Below are 15,122 nucleotides of genomic sequence, written 5' to 3'. Positions count from 1 at the left end.
CTATATCTCTGGCCAGATCCTCCCTCATGTCTTTGTAGTTACCTTTTCTCAATTGTAATTTTTTTTACATCTGATTCAAGCCTCTCTCCCTCTTAAACTGCAGGGTCACTTCAATAATATTATGATCACTAACCCCTAGAGTTTCTTTCACCTTAAGCTCCCTAATCAAGTCTGCCTTATTACACATTACCAAATTTAGGATTGCCTGTTTCCTAGTGGTTTCTAACTCAAGCTGCTCCAAAATAAAGTCTCTTAGACTTCTTGAAATCCACCATCAACCTATTTTTCCCAATCCATCAGCATATTTAAATACCCCATGGTTATTCTAATAGTGCGTTTGATATTTATCTTTTCTATCTCGCAATTTATTTTCTTCCTCATATCTTGACTAAACCGGAGTGGTGTTTATCCCTTTGCTGTTTCTCAACTCGGCCTACACAGATTCTAAGAGGAGAAAGTGAGGTCTGCAGATGCTGGAGATCAGAGCTGAAAATGTGTTGCTGGAAAAGCGCAGCAGGTCAGGCAGCATCCAGGGAACAGGAGAATCAACGTTTCGGGCATAAGCCCTTCTTCAGGAATGAGGAAAGTTTGTCCAGCAGGCTAAGTAAAAAGGTAGGGAGGAGGGACTTGGGGGAGGGGTGTCGGAAATGTGATGGGTGGAAAGAGGTCAAGGTGAGGGTGATAGGTCAGACTGGGGTGGGGGCAGAGAGGTCGGGAAGAAGATTGCAGGTTAGGAAGGCGGTGCTGAATTCGATGGATTTGACTGAGACAAGGTGGGGGGAGGGGAAATGAGGAAACTGGTGAAATCCGAGTTCCTCCCTTGTGGTTGGAGGGTTCCTAGGCGGAAGATGAGGCGCTCTTCCTCCAACCGTCGTTTTGTTGTGGTCTGGCGATGGAGGAGTCCAAAGACCTGCATGTCCTTGGTGGAGTGGGAGGGGGAATTGAAATGTTGAGCCACAGGGTGGTTGGGTTGGTTGGTCTGGGTGTCCCAGAGGTGTTCTCTGAAACGCTCCGCAAGTAGCTGGCCTGTCTCCCCAATATAGAGGAGGCCACATCTGGTGCAGAGGATGCAATAGATGATGTGTGTGAAGGTGCAGGTGAATCTGTGGCGGATATGGAAGTTTCCTTTGGGGCCTTGGAGGGAGGTGTGGGCGCAAGTCTTGCACCTCCTGCGGTTGCAGGGTAAGGTTCCGGGAGTGGAGGTTGGGTTGGTGGGGGGTGTGGATCTGACGAGGGAGTCACGGAGGGAGTGGTCTTTATGGAATGCTGATAGGGGAGGGGAGGGAAATATATCCTTGGTGGTGGGGTCCGTTTGGAGATGGCGGAAATGACGGCGGATGATGCGCTGTACATGAAGTCTAACCTGTTTCTTCACATCAATCTTTGAGCTATGTGTTTACCTCTTTAATCTTGTTGACCTGTGCCAATTAGCTTATGGCTCAGGTAGTAAATGTTTTGGTAAATCTTAGCTCCTAGCTGCTCACATTGCCTCAGCAGAACCTCTTTCCTCTGTCTACCTACTGACATGGACCGTAACGACTGGATCTTTCCCCTCCCACTCCAAATTCCTCTGCTACCCAAATGCGATAGCTTTCACCTGGGCACAGGCAGGCAAAACAGCCTTCAGGACTCTCGATCCCAGGCACAAAGAACCATGTCTCTTTCCCTGACTATATCATCCCTGTTTACAACTACATTTCTCTTTTCTCCTCCCTGTTGAATAAATCCCTGTCCCATAGTGCAATGGTCAGTTTGCTCATCCTTCTTACAGATCCAATTTTTAACCACGCATACACAGCAAGAATCTCAAACCTATTAGCCAAGCTCAAGGGCTGAGGTTCCTTCAGAAGTACCTCCTAGGTTAGTTGGCTCCCTCATAGTGCCACCTTCCTGTCCTTGCCCACTGACCATTTGAGGTAGTTAATGTAAGGGGTGTGACTGCCACCTCAACAGCAGTGTCCAGGTAACTCTTACCCCTCCTCGATTTTTCAGCGTTTGAAGCTCAGACTCCAGCTCATCAATGGAGCTGGAAATCCTCAAGTAATCAATACTTGCTACAGATGTTGTTACCGTGAACCACAATGGGGTCCACCGGCTCCCACATCAAGCAGTTAAAATACAATACCTGGCTCATCATTCTCTATTTTAATTACTTAGTTCTTAAATTAATTTTTAAAAATCTCATACTGGTTCTTTAGTAAATGTTTCCTATATACCTTCAATCCATGATAGATAGTCAAATTAGGAGCTATCACCAACCAATAAACCTGTGATGTCACTCTTGCGCTAGGGCCTGATCCTTGGCTCAATTTATCCTGTTAAATAGACCTCACAAACTATGAGCCAAACAAAAATAGACCCAAAAAAAGCAAGCAAAAAATACCTCTTCTGATTTGCACCAGCTGCCCACTCACTTTACTTCCAAATTTTCCTGACTATAAACTCACTTGGGCTGTGTCTCATTCCAGGAGTGCTGTCTCCTTCTTGACTGTGCAAAGCTTACTGATGGTGTTTTCAACAGGCCCTTTCTTAAACAGAGCTGGGTGAGCTGAGATGATTCACATTGGTTAATTGTAATCAACATGTATTGAAGCCTTATTCAGTCTGATAACTGTCTCTCAGTCAGCTGAGTTGGCTACCTTATAAAGCTTTTCACTAGACCACTAAATTTTAAACTTTTAAAATGGAGAAAGGAAAGAAAGATTTACCAGTTCTATTCCCACGTTGCCATCAAATTCCCTGAATGAGATACTCACTCAGGCCATTTTTCACTCTGGATGTGATCTCTCCCTCCTTCCTGATCAGAACTGTTAATGCTTCTTTACAATGATTGGACCTGGTTAGTGTTAAATCTATTACTCTGAGGTACCTTTCAGTTCCTTCTTAAACTAACCTACCATGTGGTTTAAATGCGAGAATTCGTCTGGCATAGTTTCACCGATTTGCAAATGTTGTGCTGATCCTTTTTAGTTCTGGACAATTTTCAGATTTGAATAATGGTTTTATATAATTTATCAGTTTAACCAGTGTTCATTGAATTTTTCAATCCAGATTACTTTCATAGTTCACTGTTGCAGTTGTTCCTCTAGACTTGCTTATTCCATATTCTCCTGGACTATCTTCCACTGGATATAAATGTGAGCATATCCAAAACTCTGCTGCCCACTATTCTAACTCCCAGCAGTATTTTCATTCTTGTGGTTACTGATTTTCATTAGCTTACACTCCAGTTTTAAACTTCTCAACCATGTTTCAAAGGCCTTGCCACTTTCCAATTCTCTTTTGTAACTTCTTCCAATCTTAAAGATTGGACATTCTTCCAGTTCTTGCCTTTTGCATATATGGTTTTGTTAGCTCCATCATCTGATAATGATGCCTTCATCTAAATTGGACCTAAGCTCTAAAAAAAATTCCATAAAATATTGCCTTGCTATGTCTCTCTCGCTCTCCTTTTAATACATTGCTTCAAACTCATTGTTTGCCCAATATCCTTGTCTGGCACATCTTCAGACTTTTACTTAATAATGTTTCTGTACTATAAAACTCTTTTAGATTTTCTTTTAAACCATATTAAATGTACTGTAGAAATGCAAGTTATTTTTTAGACTTCAGCTTTGGTGTACTCCACTCAGTTTACCAACCCAAGATAGCTCTGTGCCTGCACTTGTAAATGGCGTATCCCACATTGGCCATTTCCTTACCCATTTTAAAGTTTTTTTTTGCATATCCATACTGGATTGTGTATGCATTATGCATCCTTGGCTGACAGCCCAGATATCCATTAGCACTGGAAACAGCTGAGTCCAAGGGAAACCATTGCCTGATTGACAGCTCTGGCAGTCTGATCTCTGGTGCCAATTTTATTTTTGTTGACATAGATAAAAAGATGACAAGTGCTTGCAGTTCATGCTATTAATATTTTGAAGAGTCTGGATATTTGACACATTTGTTAACCTGTAGTGAAAAGAGATTTTCTTCCTTAAAGAAACTAGCAAGTTAGGACTGAACATCTTTAAAAGCATTTTCAACACATCCTATTGTCACTATACAGTTTATTGATCCTACAGAGAGTAAATAGTATTTGAATGGATAGGAAAGTGTTATATTTGGCATGGAGGGTTTGGAGAGCCATGGAGGTTGATGAATAGGCATAGCTTGGCTCGAAGGCCATATCCATCGGAGGGGTAAAGCTTTGAGGGGCATGAGTAAAACCATATCAACTTACCATTCAAAATGTTGTCTCATGCAGATTATTGTTCATATCACCATGGAGGTGCAGTGAACCACAATATTTAAAAAAAAACTAGTCTTTTTCATGACAGTCAATCCCCTCAATGGACCCAGAAAAGTCAGGAGTGTAGAGCGTGGACTGCAACCTTGACAAGCTGCATTCATAAAAGGCACTGATGAAATTTAGAAATACCAGGAATGGGGTTGAGAATCCTGGATCCAAAGAAGAAAGTGCTGAACAAATTTAGTTTGTCTGGCAGCATCTGTGGAGAGAGCAGCTGTTAATGTTTTCAGTTCAGTCTAACTCGTATTCAAAACAGTTTTAAAAAAGAGTCATGTCAATTTGAAACATTTATTTCTCTTTCCATAGATGCTACCACTCATGAGTTACTCTTGCATTTTTTGCTTTTATGTCAGATTTCCAGCATCCACACTATTTTGCTTTAATTTGGAAATCCTGGAATCTGGCGCAGGCTGCCATTTTCACTCTTCCACAGACCCTGTCCGACTCCATGAGAATCTAGCTCATCAGCTTTATTTCTCTCTTCACAGAAAGCAAGAACGTAAGAACTAGGAGCAGGAGTAGGCCAACTGGCCCTTTGATCCTGCTCTGCCATTCAACAAGATCCTGGCTGATCTCTTCATGGCTTCAGCTTCATTTAACTGCCCTTTCACCATAACCCTTAATTCCTTTACTGTTCAAAGAATTATCTATCTTAGCTTTAAAAATATTTACTGAGGTAGCCTCAACCACTTCACTGAACAGACAATTCCAAAGATTCACAACGCTCTGGGTGAAGGAGTTCCTTCTCAAATCAGTTTTTAATCTGGTTCTCTTAAGTTTAAGGCAATGCCCTCTTGACCTAGTTTCACCTGCCAGTGGAAATATGCTCCTACTTCTATCTTATCTATTCCCTTCAAATGCCTGACCTGTTGAGTATTTCCACCATTTGTGTTTATGTAAACTATTATGTTCTCTAATATGACCAACTTGCTAACCATGGAAATGTAATTTTTTTTTTCATGCACCTCGCTAACTCTTTGCTTGGAGTCCAGAGGGTAGACTCCATTCATCTGATTCTTCGGAAGCTCCAGTAGCTTTACTCAACTTGAAATGTTTTGTCAGGCTGTATTGAGAGCTAAAGAAGAAGAATAAAAGAATTGGAGTGACTGCCAGCAAGATCTAAAACTTGAATTCTTTTCTGTGTATTATTCATGAAGCATTTTAAAGGACTGCAGTATGTTCGGTTGATTTTATGGTCTATCTGGTTATGCAAAGTTTAAAGCTATCTTCTGACCTGGAGATTGACAAAATTACATGCAAAGCTTGAATTAAATGACAATACATCCAATTGTGTCTTAAAATGTGCTGGGTAATTGTTATCTTCATCTTGTTTCTATTTACAACTTGCAAGTGTGGTTACAAGCCTGTGCTTGGGGAGAGAAACCCTTTTTCCATATTTGTTATGTAATTTTCCAATGAAGCAGTGCCAACTCATTTGTAAAGTTTAACCTCAGCTCAAATGATATCTAAACCTCTAAGAAAGAGCGTGCTTTGAATGTAATGTATCCCATGTCTTTTGCCCATCCCACAGCACCACACTATAAATTTGAGACAGACAGCTGGAAAGGATTCAGATATGGAAAAGAATTTGCACACTTCTTTGAATCTTAGGATAAATTTGACAGGCACTGATGGGCCTCTTGTATTTTCTGCCAACTGTCTGTTTCATTACTGAGCTTTGCTGGTCAAATCTTAAGCCTTTTCGTGCCCTCGTGTGCCATGTGCAACAAATAACTGAATAGCAATTGAGAACATAAAAGCCAAGCTACTTTATTGCCTTCCTTTCTAATCCAGAAGAACTGCAATAAAGTTAGTTCTCATTCCTTCCCAGTCAATATTAATCCAAGGCATCAATTGGATCTGAAATCTTTTTATCCTCATTACCAGATCAAATAATGCACTTATGAAGGACTTGGAAAAGCTATATGGTGACCATGAATTTTGTAGTATTAATTTAATATTTCCAGCAATTAAGGTTTATTTTCATAAGAACATGAGATTGGAACCATTGTAGACTATACACTTGAAGTGCTTGCACTGCTGTCCAGTGCAATCATGGCTAATCTTGGGCTTCAACTCCATCTAATTCTCCTGTTCTCATATCCTTTTTTACTTTGAGACACCAAACGTTGCCTAGCCCAGTCTTAAATGTTGCTGAACACTTCCATTCAGGCCAATTGTATTTTGTAGTAAGATATTCAGAGTTGCATTATAATCAACAGTAAACTATACAAGTTCAGGAATGGAATTGCCCTATTTTTAATGCTGATTTCATGCTAATGCTACTGTATAAACAATGTGCAATGTTAGGCTTGTGATGGGTGCACACATGATGGGTACAGCTGCAGTATGCAGGAGTCTTGTCAGCAACTAGGATAGGATAGTTTCATTAATCTTTTCCCTGATTTTCTCAATCCTTTCTAGATTAGCATATCATTGCTGTATTGTTTGCAGCATTGTAGCAACTTGCAGAAGTTATTTTGATTGTATCTCTTGCCCTTACAACCTACTCCATCAACTCAATGAAATAACAAAGTCACTTGAACAGTATCTTCTCAAACTTGCTTATGCGACATCCTAACTCAAACGTATTACTCTTTAATTATCGTTAGGTCAGTTTACTGAAATTCCCTTGTTTAGATCTACTTTGAGAACCCCTTCACCACAAAGAAATTTTAAGCAGACACCTCACCACTAGCTTTTTAAAAGTTACATTTGTTCACAGGATTTTGGCATCACTGGCTAGACCAGCATCTATCGCCCATCCCTAGTTATTGGAGGGCAGTTAAGAGTCTACTTATGGGTTGGACGTATGGGTCTGTTTCCATGCTGTACAGCTCTATGGTTTTAAGTCCCCCGGCATTGGCCTTGGGTTCTGGACGCTGGTTCAGTGAAATTATCATTGCCCCACCATCTCTCCATTTTATGGCAATTGATGCAGTCTTGCTAGACTAGTCCCTGTCCCCAAAGAATTTTTTTAAAAATTGAGCTGGAAAATGCAAGTCTTTAGGTATATGTGTTTCAATATGTGATTGCTATAGTTAATAATCCTGAACATAATATTGATTTTTAACATTATGGGCATCCCTGATAGGTATAAGATCTTGTTCTGGAATCTCCCAGAGATTACTTCCAACAAACCGATGTTCTTGTCATTGACATTACTATTTTAAAATACCAGAAAATTATTCCTAAATCTCTAAGAATTGGATTTTCATCTGAGTGTTGAACATTTGAAATGTTGCATTCTAATTAATTGGGATACATTGCAAAAGTTCAGTTTTGTGGAGTTACTTTTTAAGTCATACAGCAATGCCTTTGGTGATGATTAATATCAACTGAGGATGAGGGAAGGTCAGTAAGTAGAAAGTACAAAGCTAAGGATTTTCAGATTAGTTTCTTAACCCTCATTTTTGTTTCCTGTTTGTAAATCCTCTTCCCTCAGCTGGATTTACCAGAGATGTGATGAATGAGTTTTGGATATCAGTGTTGAAATGTCTGTGATCACATAGTACTTAAGCATTAACTTATAAAGTTCAGCAAAGCCATATTGATAGATACCTGGCTGTAAGAAATAGCACCAGTAATGTTGATGAAGGCAGCAATTGCTTTTTAGTCCCTAATACTATGATTGGAGACGTGGCTTTGTGATCTGATAACAGAAACCCAAGGCAGAATCTTCTGTCTTCATTAGGTCTTTCACTTGCTTGCTAACAGAGCTGGTCAGATACCTGCACTGACTCCTCAGAACAAGGCCCACTATACCTTCCTCTGATCAGGCAGTTTGGTGGACAGCCATGGACATGGCCTTGCAATCAAAAACCCAGCAGAGGTTGACTTCTGGTTGGCTGGCAGCTCTCATATTTGGCAGTAGGCTTTGAGAAGGGTGTGGCTGCTGCCAGAAGGGTAACTAAGATTGTGAGAACTGAATGTCAGGCTGGGGTTTTACAGGGTGGGGTTTAAGTGTTGGGAGTAATGGGGAGGTGCTAGCCGGAGTTGCCTTCATGAATCAACCACTCCAAAAGACATGTGGTCCACACTAATTTACCAAATATATGGGCTTTTTCTTGTTTGTCACTTCTGAATTTTAAGATTACAACCTTGATGAAAATAAGTACTTAATCAGTCCTTAAATGGTTGTTAATGTGGAAGCAACTTAGGAAACATCACACATGTTGTTCCCACCCAGAAACAGGCAGGATGGCTTCGAGTGACTCCAGACGCACAGCAATGTTGTTGACTCTTAACTGCCCTCTGTAATTAGGGATGAGCAATAAATGCTGGCCTGGTTAGCAACACCCACATCCTGTGAATTAATTTTTAAAAAATCACCAAGTGTCTAAAGACACAATCAATCTACTAGCATGTAACAAAACATTGGTGTCAGAAGGTAATTTCTGGTACATGCAATTCTTCTATGACAGGATATTCATCGAGGCATCTAATATTTAGGCGCATTTCAAGTAAAGCGGGATTTTATTTTTGAAGTGCAATATCCCATAATTTCTTCTTTAAACTAATAATCTAGTTTGCATATTTGCTACTATTTGTTTTAAACAGTTCCTCCACCATTTACTGTTTTGTTTTGTTGGCCTTCATTTTTGAATATATGCCTTGTGCTTAAATTTTGTACAGTACAAAAAAGCTTTTATGCATTTAATTTCTTTAATTTTCAGGAAAATCTCTATCTCATCCTCCCAAGCTTTCTCTTTTCAGGAAAAATTCTTTTCTTGCGTATCACACCTTAATCTGGGATCTGCTATGTCACCACTTTTCAAGTTTTCTCCAATAATTAATTGTTTTTGCAATAAAAACATCAAAATTACATAAAGTAATTCAATTGTTTTCTCACCAGGCCTAAATGCAGTTTTAAAATGATATCTCTCTCAATTTTTTAATTGATCATTTCACCTCAAACAAGCTGAGAACATTGTGTTTGGTGGCTTAGTAACATATCCAGTAAAACCTCAAGGTCTCCCTCCTGCTCAAGTATGTTCCTATGTAGCCATTAATTCAGACCAACCTCACCATACATTTCCTGATATTGAATTGCATCTGCCAGTTCTCCGTTCACTAATCAAACATACCAATCCAAAACTGAATGCATTCATTGGTGTTCATCATTTTCTCACTGCTCCTTCTTGGTTTTTGACACAATTTGGACATTTTGAACACAAACGTTCTTTTGATTTTGTCATAACAATGAGAAACCAGAGCAACCCAAACAGACAATCTTCTGGTACTGTACTTTTAAATGGTTGCCCATAGATATTTGCCTTTAACTATTATTAGTCATGCTGTGCCCATTTGACAATCCATTTTAATATATTCCTATTTCTTCCACATATTTGTAACCCTTTGAGGGCAGTAATCTGCAATTCTATATGACCTATGCTTAGAATAGCTTTTAACTGACAATTTGAGTTTAGTGACATCATCACTTGAGATTAAAAAACAAGAAACACTTCTATTTATTTAGTGACTTTCACAACTTCAGGATGTCACTGAAGTATTTTTGAAGTGTAGTCACTGTTGTAAGAAATGTGGCAAACTATATAAATATACCAAGCTACCACAAAGAGCATTGTGCTCATGATTAAACTATTTATTTTTAATGATTCTGATTGAAAAATAAAAATACACCATAATCACCTTCACATTGTAACTTTTCATATGATTTGTTAAGGAATACAATGACAGCCCCCTCATTCATCAGAGTTGGAGATGAGATCGAGTAAACAGATTGCAGGATTATGATCAATACACAATGTCTCACCTGACGGTTCTGAATGTGTCAGTCTCTCACCCACAGGCCTTTCCTGTAGTTACTGGAATTAAAGAATAGAAATAAAAGTGCCAGCAAGTTAAAACAAACAGTAGGAGAACTTTGTGGTGATGATATATGTGGGAGTTGCATTGTTATTTTAACAAAATTGTGATGTTTTCACTGCGGTTAAGGAAAATCTTTATCACACTTTATTAATAGACTGCCAGAATCTTTACAAAATATATAAATACATGAAATGGTTTCATTTAGACATTCTTCATTTTAAACCAAATCAACCATGAATCAAAGCCAGTGCTGGAATCAAGTGCAGATAAAGTGCTGGCGACTATTTTTTCTGATTTTGGCAGTGTGATGCTTGGATGTCAACTACCAGGTTCCTAGTGAACTGCTTGCCTGAAACAAAATAGAATTTTTTTTTATTCATTCATGGCATGTGGGTGTCACTAGCGAGGCTGGCATTTATTTCCCATTGCTAATTGCCCTGGAACTAAATGGCTTTCTTAGCCATTTCAAAGGGCAATTAAGAGTCAGGCACATTGTTGTGGGTCTGAAATCGCATGTCAGTCAGATCTGGTAAGGATGGCAGTTTTTTTTTCTGAAAGACATTATTGAATCACCTGTTTTGTTACATGGTTGGCATTAGATTAACTTTTAATTAGTTCTACTGAATTCAAATAGCAGACCAGGCTCAAAATGCCAAAAGCACATCTGCTCCTATGACATGTGTTTCAATGCAAGTCATATTTCTTCAGTTACTTACCTCGAGAGGGAAAATTTCAATCAATAGGAGATTCTTTGGTTTAGTCAGTATATGATTTAATAAATTATACAACAAATGGGTTTAGTTCTCAACATATTGTAAGTGAGATAGCTAATGAAAATTATTCTAATTGAATTATGTTGTGATATCATTTGTTCACATGCATAAGACTTGAGGTGTCTTGATCTAAAACTTGGATCAGACAATGTCTTGTATTTCAAATAAGTTGATGTATATACTGATATAGGTTAAGAATTTATGAAAATATTACTTTCTTGCAACTGGCCATGGTTTTTTTTTGTAATTATTTACAACCACCCACTTTCCCCCTTCTGTCCTGAAGGTGTTGAATTACTGGAGCATGGTTCTTGAGGGACCAGTTTTCCCTGGTACTTTGTCCAGGGTGCCAGTTATTCAGGTGTGATCCTTGACAATAATTTTGGTTTGTTCACTTATGGGATCACTGGCTGGCCAGCATTTGTTGTCAATCCCCGATTGCTCCTGGGAAGGCAGCAGTGAGCCGCCCTCTTAACTGATGCAGTCTGTATGCTTTAGTTAGAACTACAACACTGTAGGGGAGAGAATTCAATTACAATCAATTGGCCATTTCCAGAGGAAATATTTTAAAAAATTGCCGCATTGAAACACAAAATATGATCAGAGTAGACCACTCAGCCCTTCAAACCTGATCTGCCGTTCAATATGATCACAGTTAATCATCAAACTCAGTACCTTATTCCTGCTTTCTCCCCATACCTTGTGATCACTTCAGTTGTAAGAACTATAAATCCACCTTGGAACCATTCAATGTTTTGGCCGCAACTATCTTCTGCAATAGAGAATGCCACAGACTCATCAGTCTGTGGGTGAAGACATTTCTCCTCATCTCATTCTAAACAGCCTACCCAATATCCTTAGACTGTGACTCTGGTTCGAGATTCCTTGATCATTGTGAACATTCTTCCTACATTTACCCTGTCTGGTCCTGTCACAATTTTATAGCGTTTTATGATACACAATTGTCATTTTATCTTTCCTCAGAGAAGGAGACCAAAATTGCACACAATACTTCAAGTGTGCTCGCACCAAGGCCCTGTACAATTGCAGCAAGATAATCATACTCCCATATTCAAATCCTCTTGCTATGAAGACCAACATGCCATTTGTCTTCCACACTGCCTGCTGCACCTATCTGTGATATACGAAGATATTCATGGTCTTGTACCTATCACTTTCCCAATCTATCACCATTCAGGTAATAATCTGCCATCCTGCTTTTGCTAGCAAATAGATACTCTCAGATTTATCCACATTACATTTCATCTGCCTTGCATTTGCCAGTCAATGTGTCCAAGTCACACTGAAGCACATCTAAACCTTCTTACAGTTCACCATCCCACTTTGCTTTGTGTCATCCATAAATTTAGAGATATTACATTTAGTTCTTTCATCTAAAGCGTTAATATAGGTCATGAATAGGTAGTGTCTAAGCATTGATCCATGCAGAACCCCACTGGTCACTGGCTGCCATGCAGAAAACAATATGTTTATTCCTACTCTTTGTTTCCTGTCTGCCAACCAGTTCTCTCTCTATGTCAGCACACGACACCAAATCCCATGCACTTCAATTTTTGCATGCTAATTTCTTATGTGGGATCTTATCAAATGCCTACTGAAAGTCTAAGCAAACCATATCCACTGACTCGCACTTATCAACTTTACTAATTACATCAAAAATTGCAGTAGATTTGTCAAGCATGATTTCTCTTTCCTAGATCTATGCTGACTCTGTCCAATCCTGGCATTGTACTATGCAGGTATCAATGCTAAATCTGGAGTTTTTTTCCATCCAGTATCCAATTCCAGCAGAGGAAATAACCATGCCCCAGAAGTTGCAAATTGAACTACGATCAATCTAGCACTCTGATGGTTGAAATAGCTGAAATACGCCAACAGACCAAGTGTTGAATTTGGGCCTTTCTATCATGAGTAACTCAACCAACTAAGACTATGACAGAGTTGTGACTCTGCATTTCTTGTTTCTTCAAGTTATGTAACATTTCTTGAAAACATGGAATCTGTAGGGATTGCGTGATATTACTTAGATAAAATCAGTTATAGATTCAGGACTTGCTTTTAATTTTGTAGTTATCAGAAAATATTAAATAAAAGTGGATTTCTGTTATTATCCCTTAGATTTTGGATTTGTGGGGTATAGTGAAGAACTACTCAAGAACAACACATTCCCAGACTATAGTCCGGAAGAAAGTTTTTTCACTGTTTTTGGTGTCTTCTTTCCTACAGCTACTGGTAAGATGACATGTGTAATTCATTTTTCAATGTTATTTGTTTGTATTTGCCATCATTTGAGACTGGATTTACCAATGCAATTTATTATATATACCACACTGGTGCATAGCAGATGTTGAGCCTCTCCCTTATTTTAATCAGTTGTGTTATTGGAGGTATCTTAACTCTGGCCCTCTATTAGGTAGCCAATCCCAAGAATGAAGGTTAGATAATAGAATCCCTCCTTCCGACTGCCTGCCCCTCTTCCGCGGTTACGTTAGAGCCCGGGTGTCCTTGGAGAAGGAGCACGCGGTGTCGACCAACACCCTGGAGTTGTTCAGGGAGAGGTGGGCGCCGCAGGGAGTGGAGTGCATCATTTCTCCCTCCAACTCTATTTTGATTTAGTCCCTACCCTCCCCTTCACTGTTTTTGATCACACAGCATTGCCCTTTGATGTGAAGGGCAGTGTTTGTCACTGGCCACCCAGGTGTTTTCCTATCTTCCTGGTGGTGGAAATTGAATAAAGATTCGTGCACTTTGTGTCTTTCACTGTGTCTCACACCTGCACACACACACCATGGGTGATGGGGAAAAAATAAGCACTACCGCACTTAGGTGGTAGTGTGGGGGTTAATATATATAAAAAAAATAGAATCCCTCCTTATGGCAGTCTAGTATTTGAACAGATATATCTGCAAATTGGAGTCTAGTAACAGGTTGTCCCTAAAATTTAAATAATAAGGGGTTGATCTATTAATTAATGGTTAATAACTAGTTTCCTATGAAAAGAGTTAAATCACAGATTGCCATCTGGAAGGGAATCCAATAAGAGGTTGCCCACTATCTGTGATGTTGGTAGTAAATTTCTCTCTGTGTTGTATTGAAATAATAAGTTGTCTTCTGCCTAAATTACACCAGTTTTCTTGTGCATTATTAGATTAAAATAGCTTTGGCAGTTTTTAGGAGATGCAAGATTTATCCCTGAATGGTTTACAAAAATTTAGATTAGATTACTTACAGTGTGGAAACAGGCCCTTCGGCTCAACAAGTCCGCACCGAACCTCCGAAGAGCAACCCACCTAGACCCATTCCCCTACGTTTACCCCTTCACCTAACACTATGGGCAATTTAGCATGGCCAATTCACCTAACCTGCACATTTTTGGACTGTGGGAGGAAGCTGGAGCACCCGGAGGAAGCCCACGCAGATATGGGGAGAATGTGCAAACTCCACACGCACAGTTGCCTGAGGCAGGAATTGAACCTGGATCTCTGGCACTATGAGGCAGCAATGTTAACCACTGTGCCACCGTGCCGCCTTTACTAAGGTTAGGCTATGAGAATTGGTAGGTAAAAACAATGACTGCAGATGCTGGAAACCAGCTTCTGGATTAGTGGTGCTGGAAGAGCACAGCAGTTCCGGCAGCATCCGAGGAGCAGCGAAATCGACGTTTCGTCCTGAGGAAAGGCTTTTGCCCGAAACATCGATTTTACTGCTCCTCGGATGCTGTCTAAACTGCTGTGCTCTTCCAGCACCACTAATCCAGATATAAGAATTGGTAGACAAGGTGAAGTTAAAAAACATACAAGCAAGGGTGAGGAAAAAAGACTTGCCTTGATGCAATAGCACAACATTTGAAGTTGGAAGAAGAAAAAAGCAATCCTGGTGGTAATTCAGATGGTAATGGTGAGTAGCAAACACATGGCAGATCCATTACAATGTGGCTGAAGTGTGACGTGATACACTATAGTATAATGAACAGAAAACAGAGTATTGTATAAATGATGATATATTGGGCAGTGTGGATGTACAAAGGGCCAATGCAAGTAGACAGACAGGTACTACAAGCATTAGGAGGGCAAATAGTATACTGGCCTTTATTGTAAAAGGATTTGAGTTCAGAAGTGGGGATGTCTTACTGCAATTATGCAGGACCTTGGTGTAGTTTTGGTCTCCCTACTTAAGACAGGATATACCTGCCAATAGAAGGA

General features: G+C 39.6%; 1 protein-coding gene across 10 annotated transcripts in view; it reads left to right on the top strand.

Annotated features, from left to right (window-relative positions):
* slc12a8 (solute carrier family 12 member 8) overlaps window positions 1–15,122 on the top strand; it is a 150,869-nt gene that overhangs the window by 77,867 nt on the left and 57,880 nt on the right. For 9 of the 10 annotated variants that reach the window (XR_015757709.1, XM_087989180.1, XM_087989179.1 and 6 more), the window contains one exon: window positions 13,039–13,152. The exons of the other annotated variant lie outside the window; for it this stretch is intronic. Coding sequence is in view for 8 of the 9 variants with exons in the window: in XM_087989180.1 (XP_087845306.1) it covers window positions 13,039–13,152 (114 nt within the window). In the remaining variant the exon portion in view is untranslated. The remainder of the gene's footprint in view (window positions 1–13,038; window positions 13,153–15,122) is intronic. 10 annotated transcript variants of the gene reach the window in all.

The sequence above is a fragment of the Chiloscyllium plagiosum genome, unplaced genomic scaffold, assembly GCF_037043375.1.
Source record: "Chiloscyllium plagiosum isolate Xiang-an unplaced genomic scaffold, Cpla_swu_hap1 HiC_scaffold_7, whole genome shotgun sequence".
Taxonomy (NCBI): domain Eukaryota; kingdom Metazoa; phylum Chordata; class Chondrichthyes; order Orectolobiformes; family Hemiscylliidae; genus Chiloscyllium; species Chiloscyllium plagiosum.
Note: the sequence above shows the minus strand (reverse complement) of the source record. Positions and strands in the feature narration are given on the sequence as shown.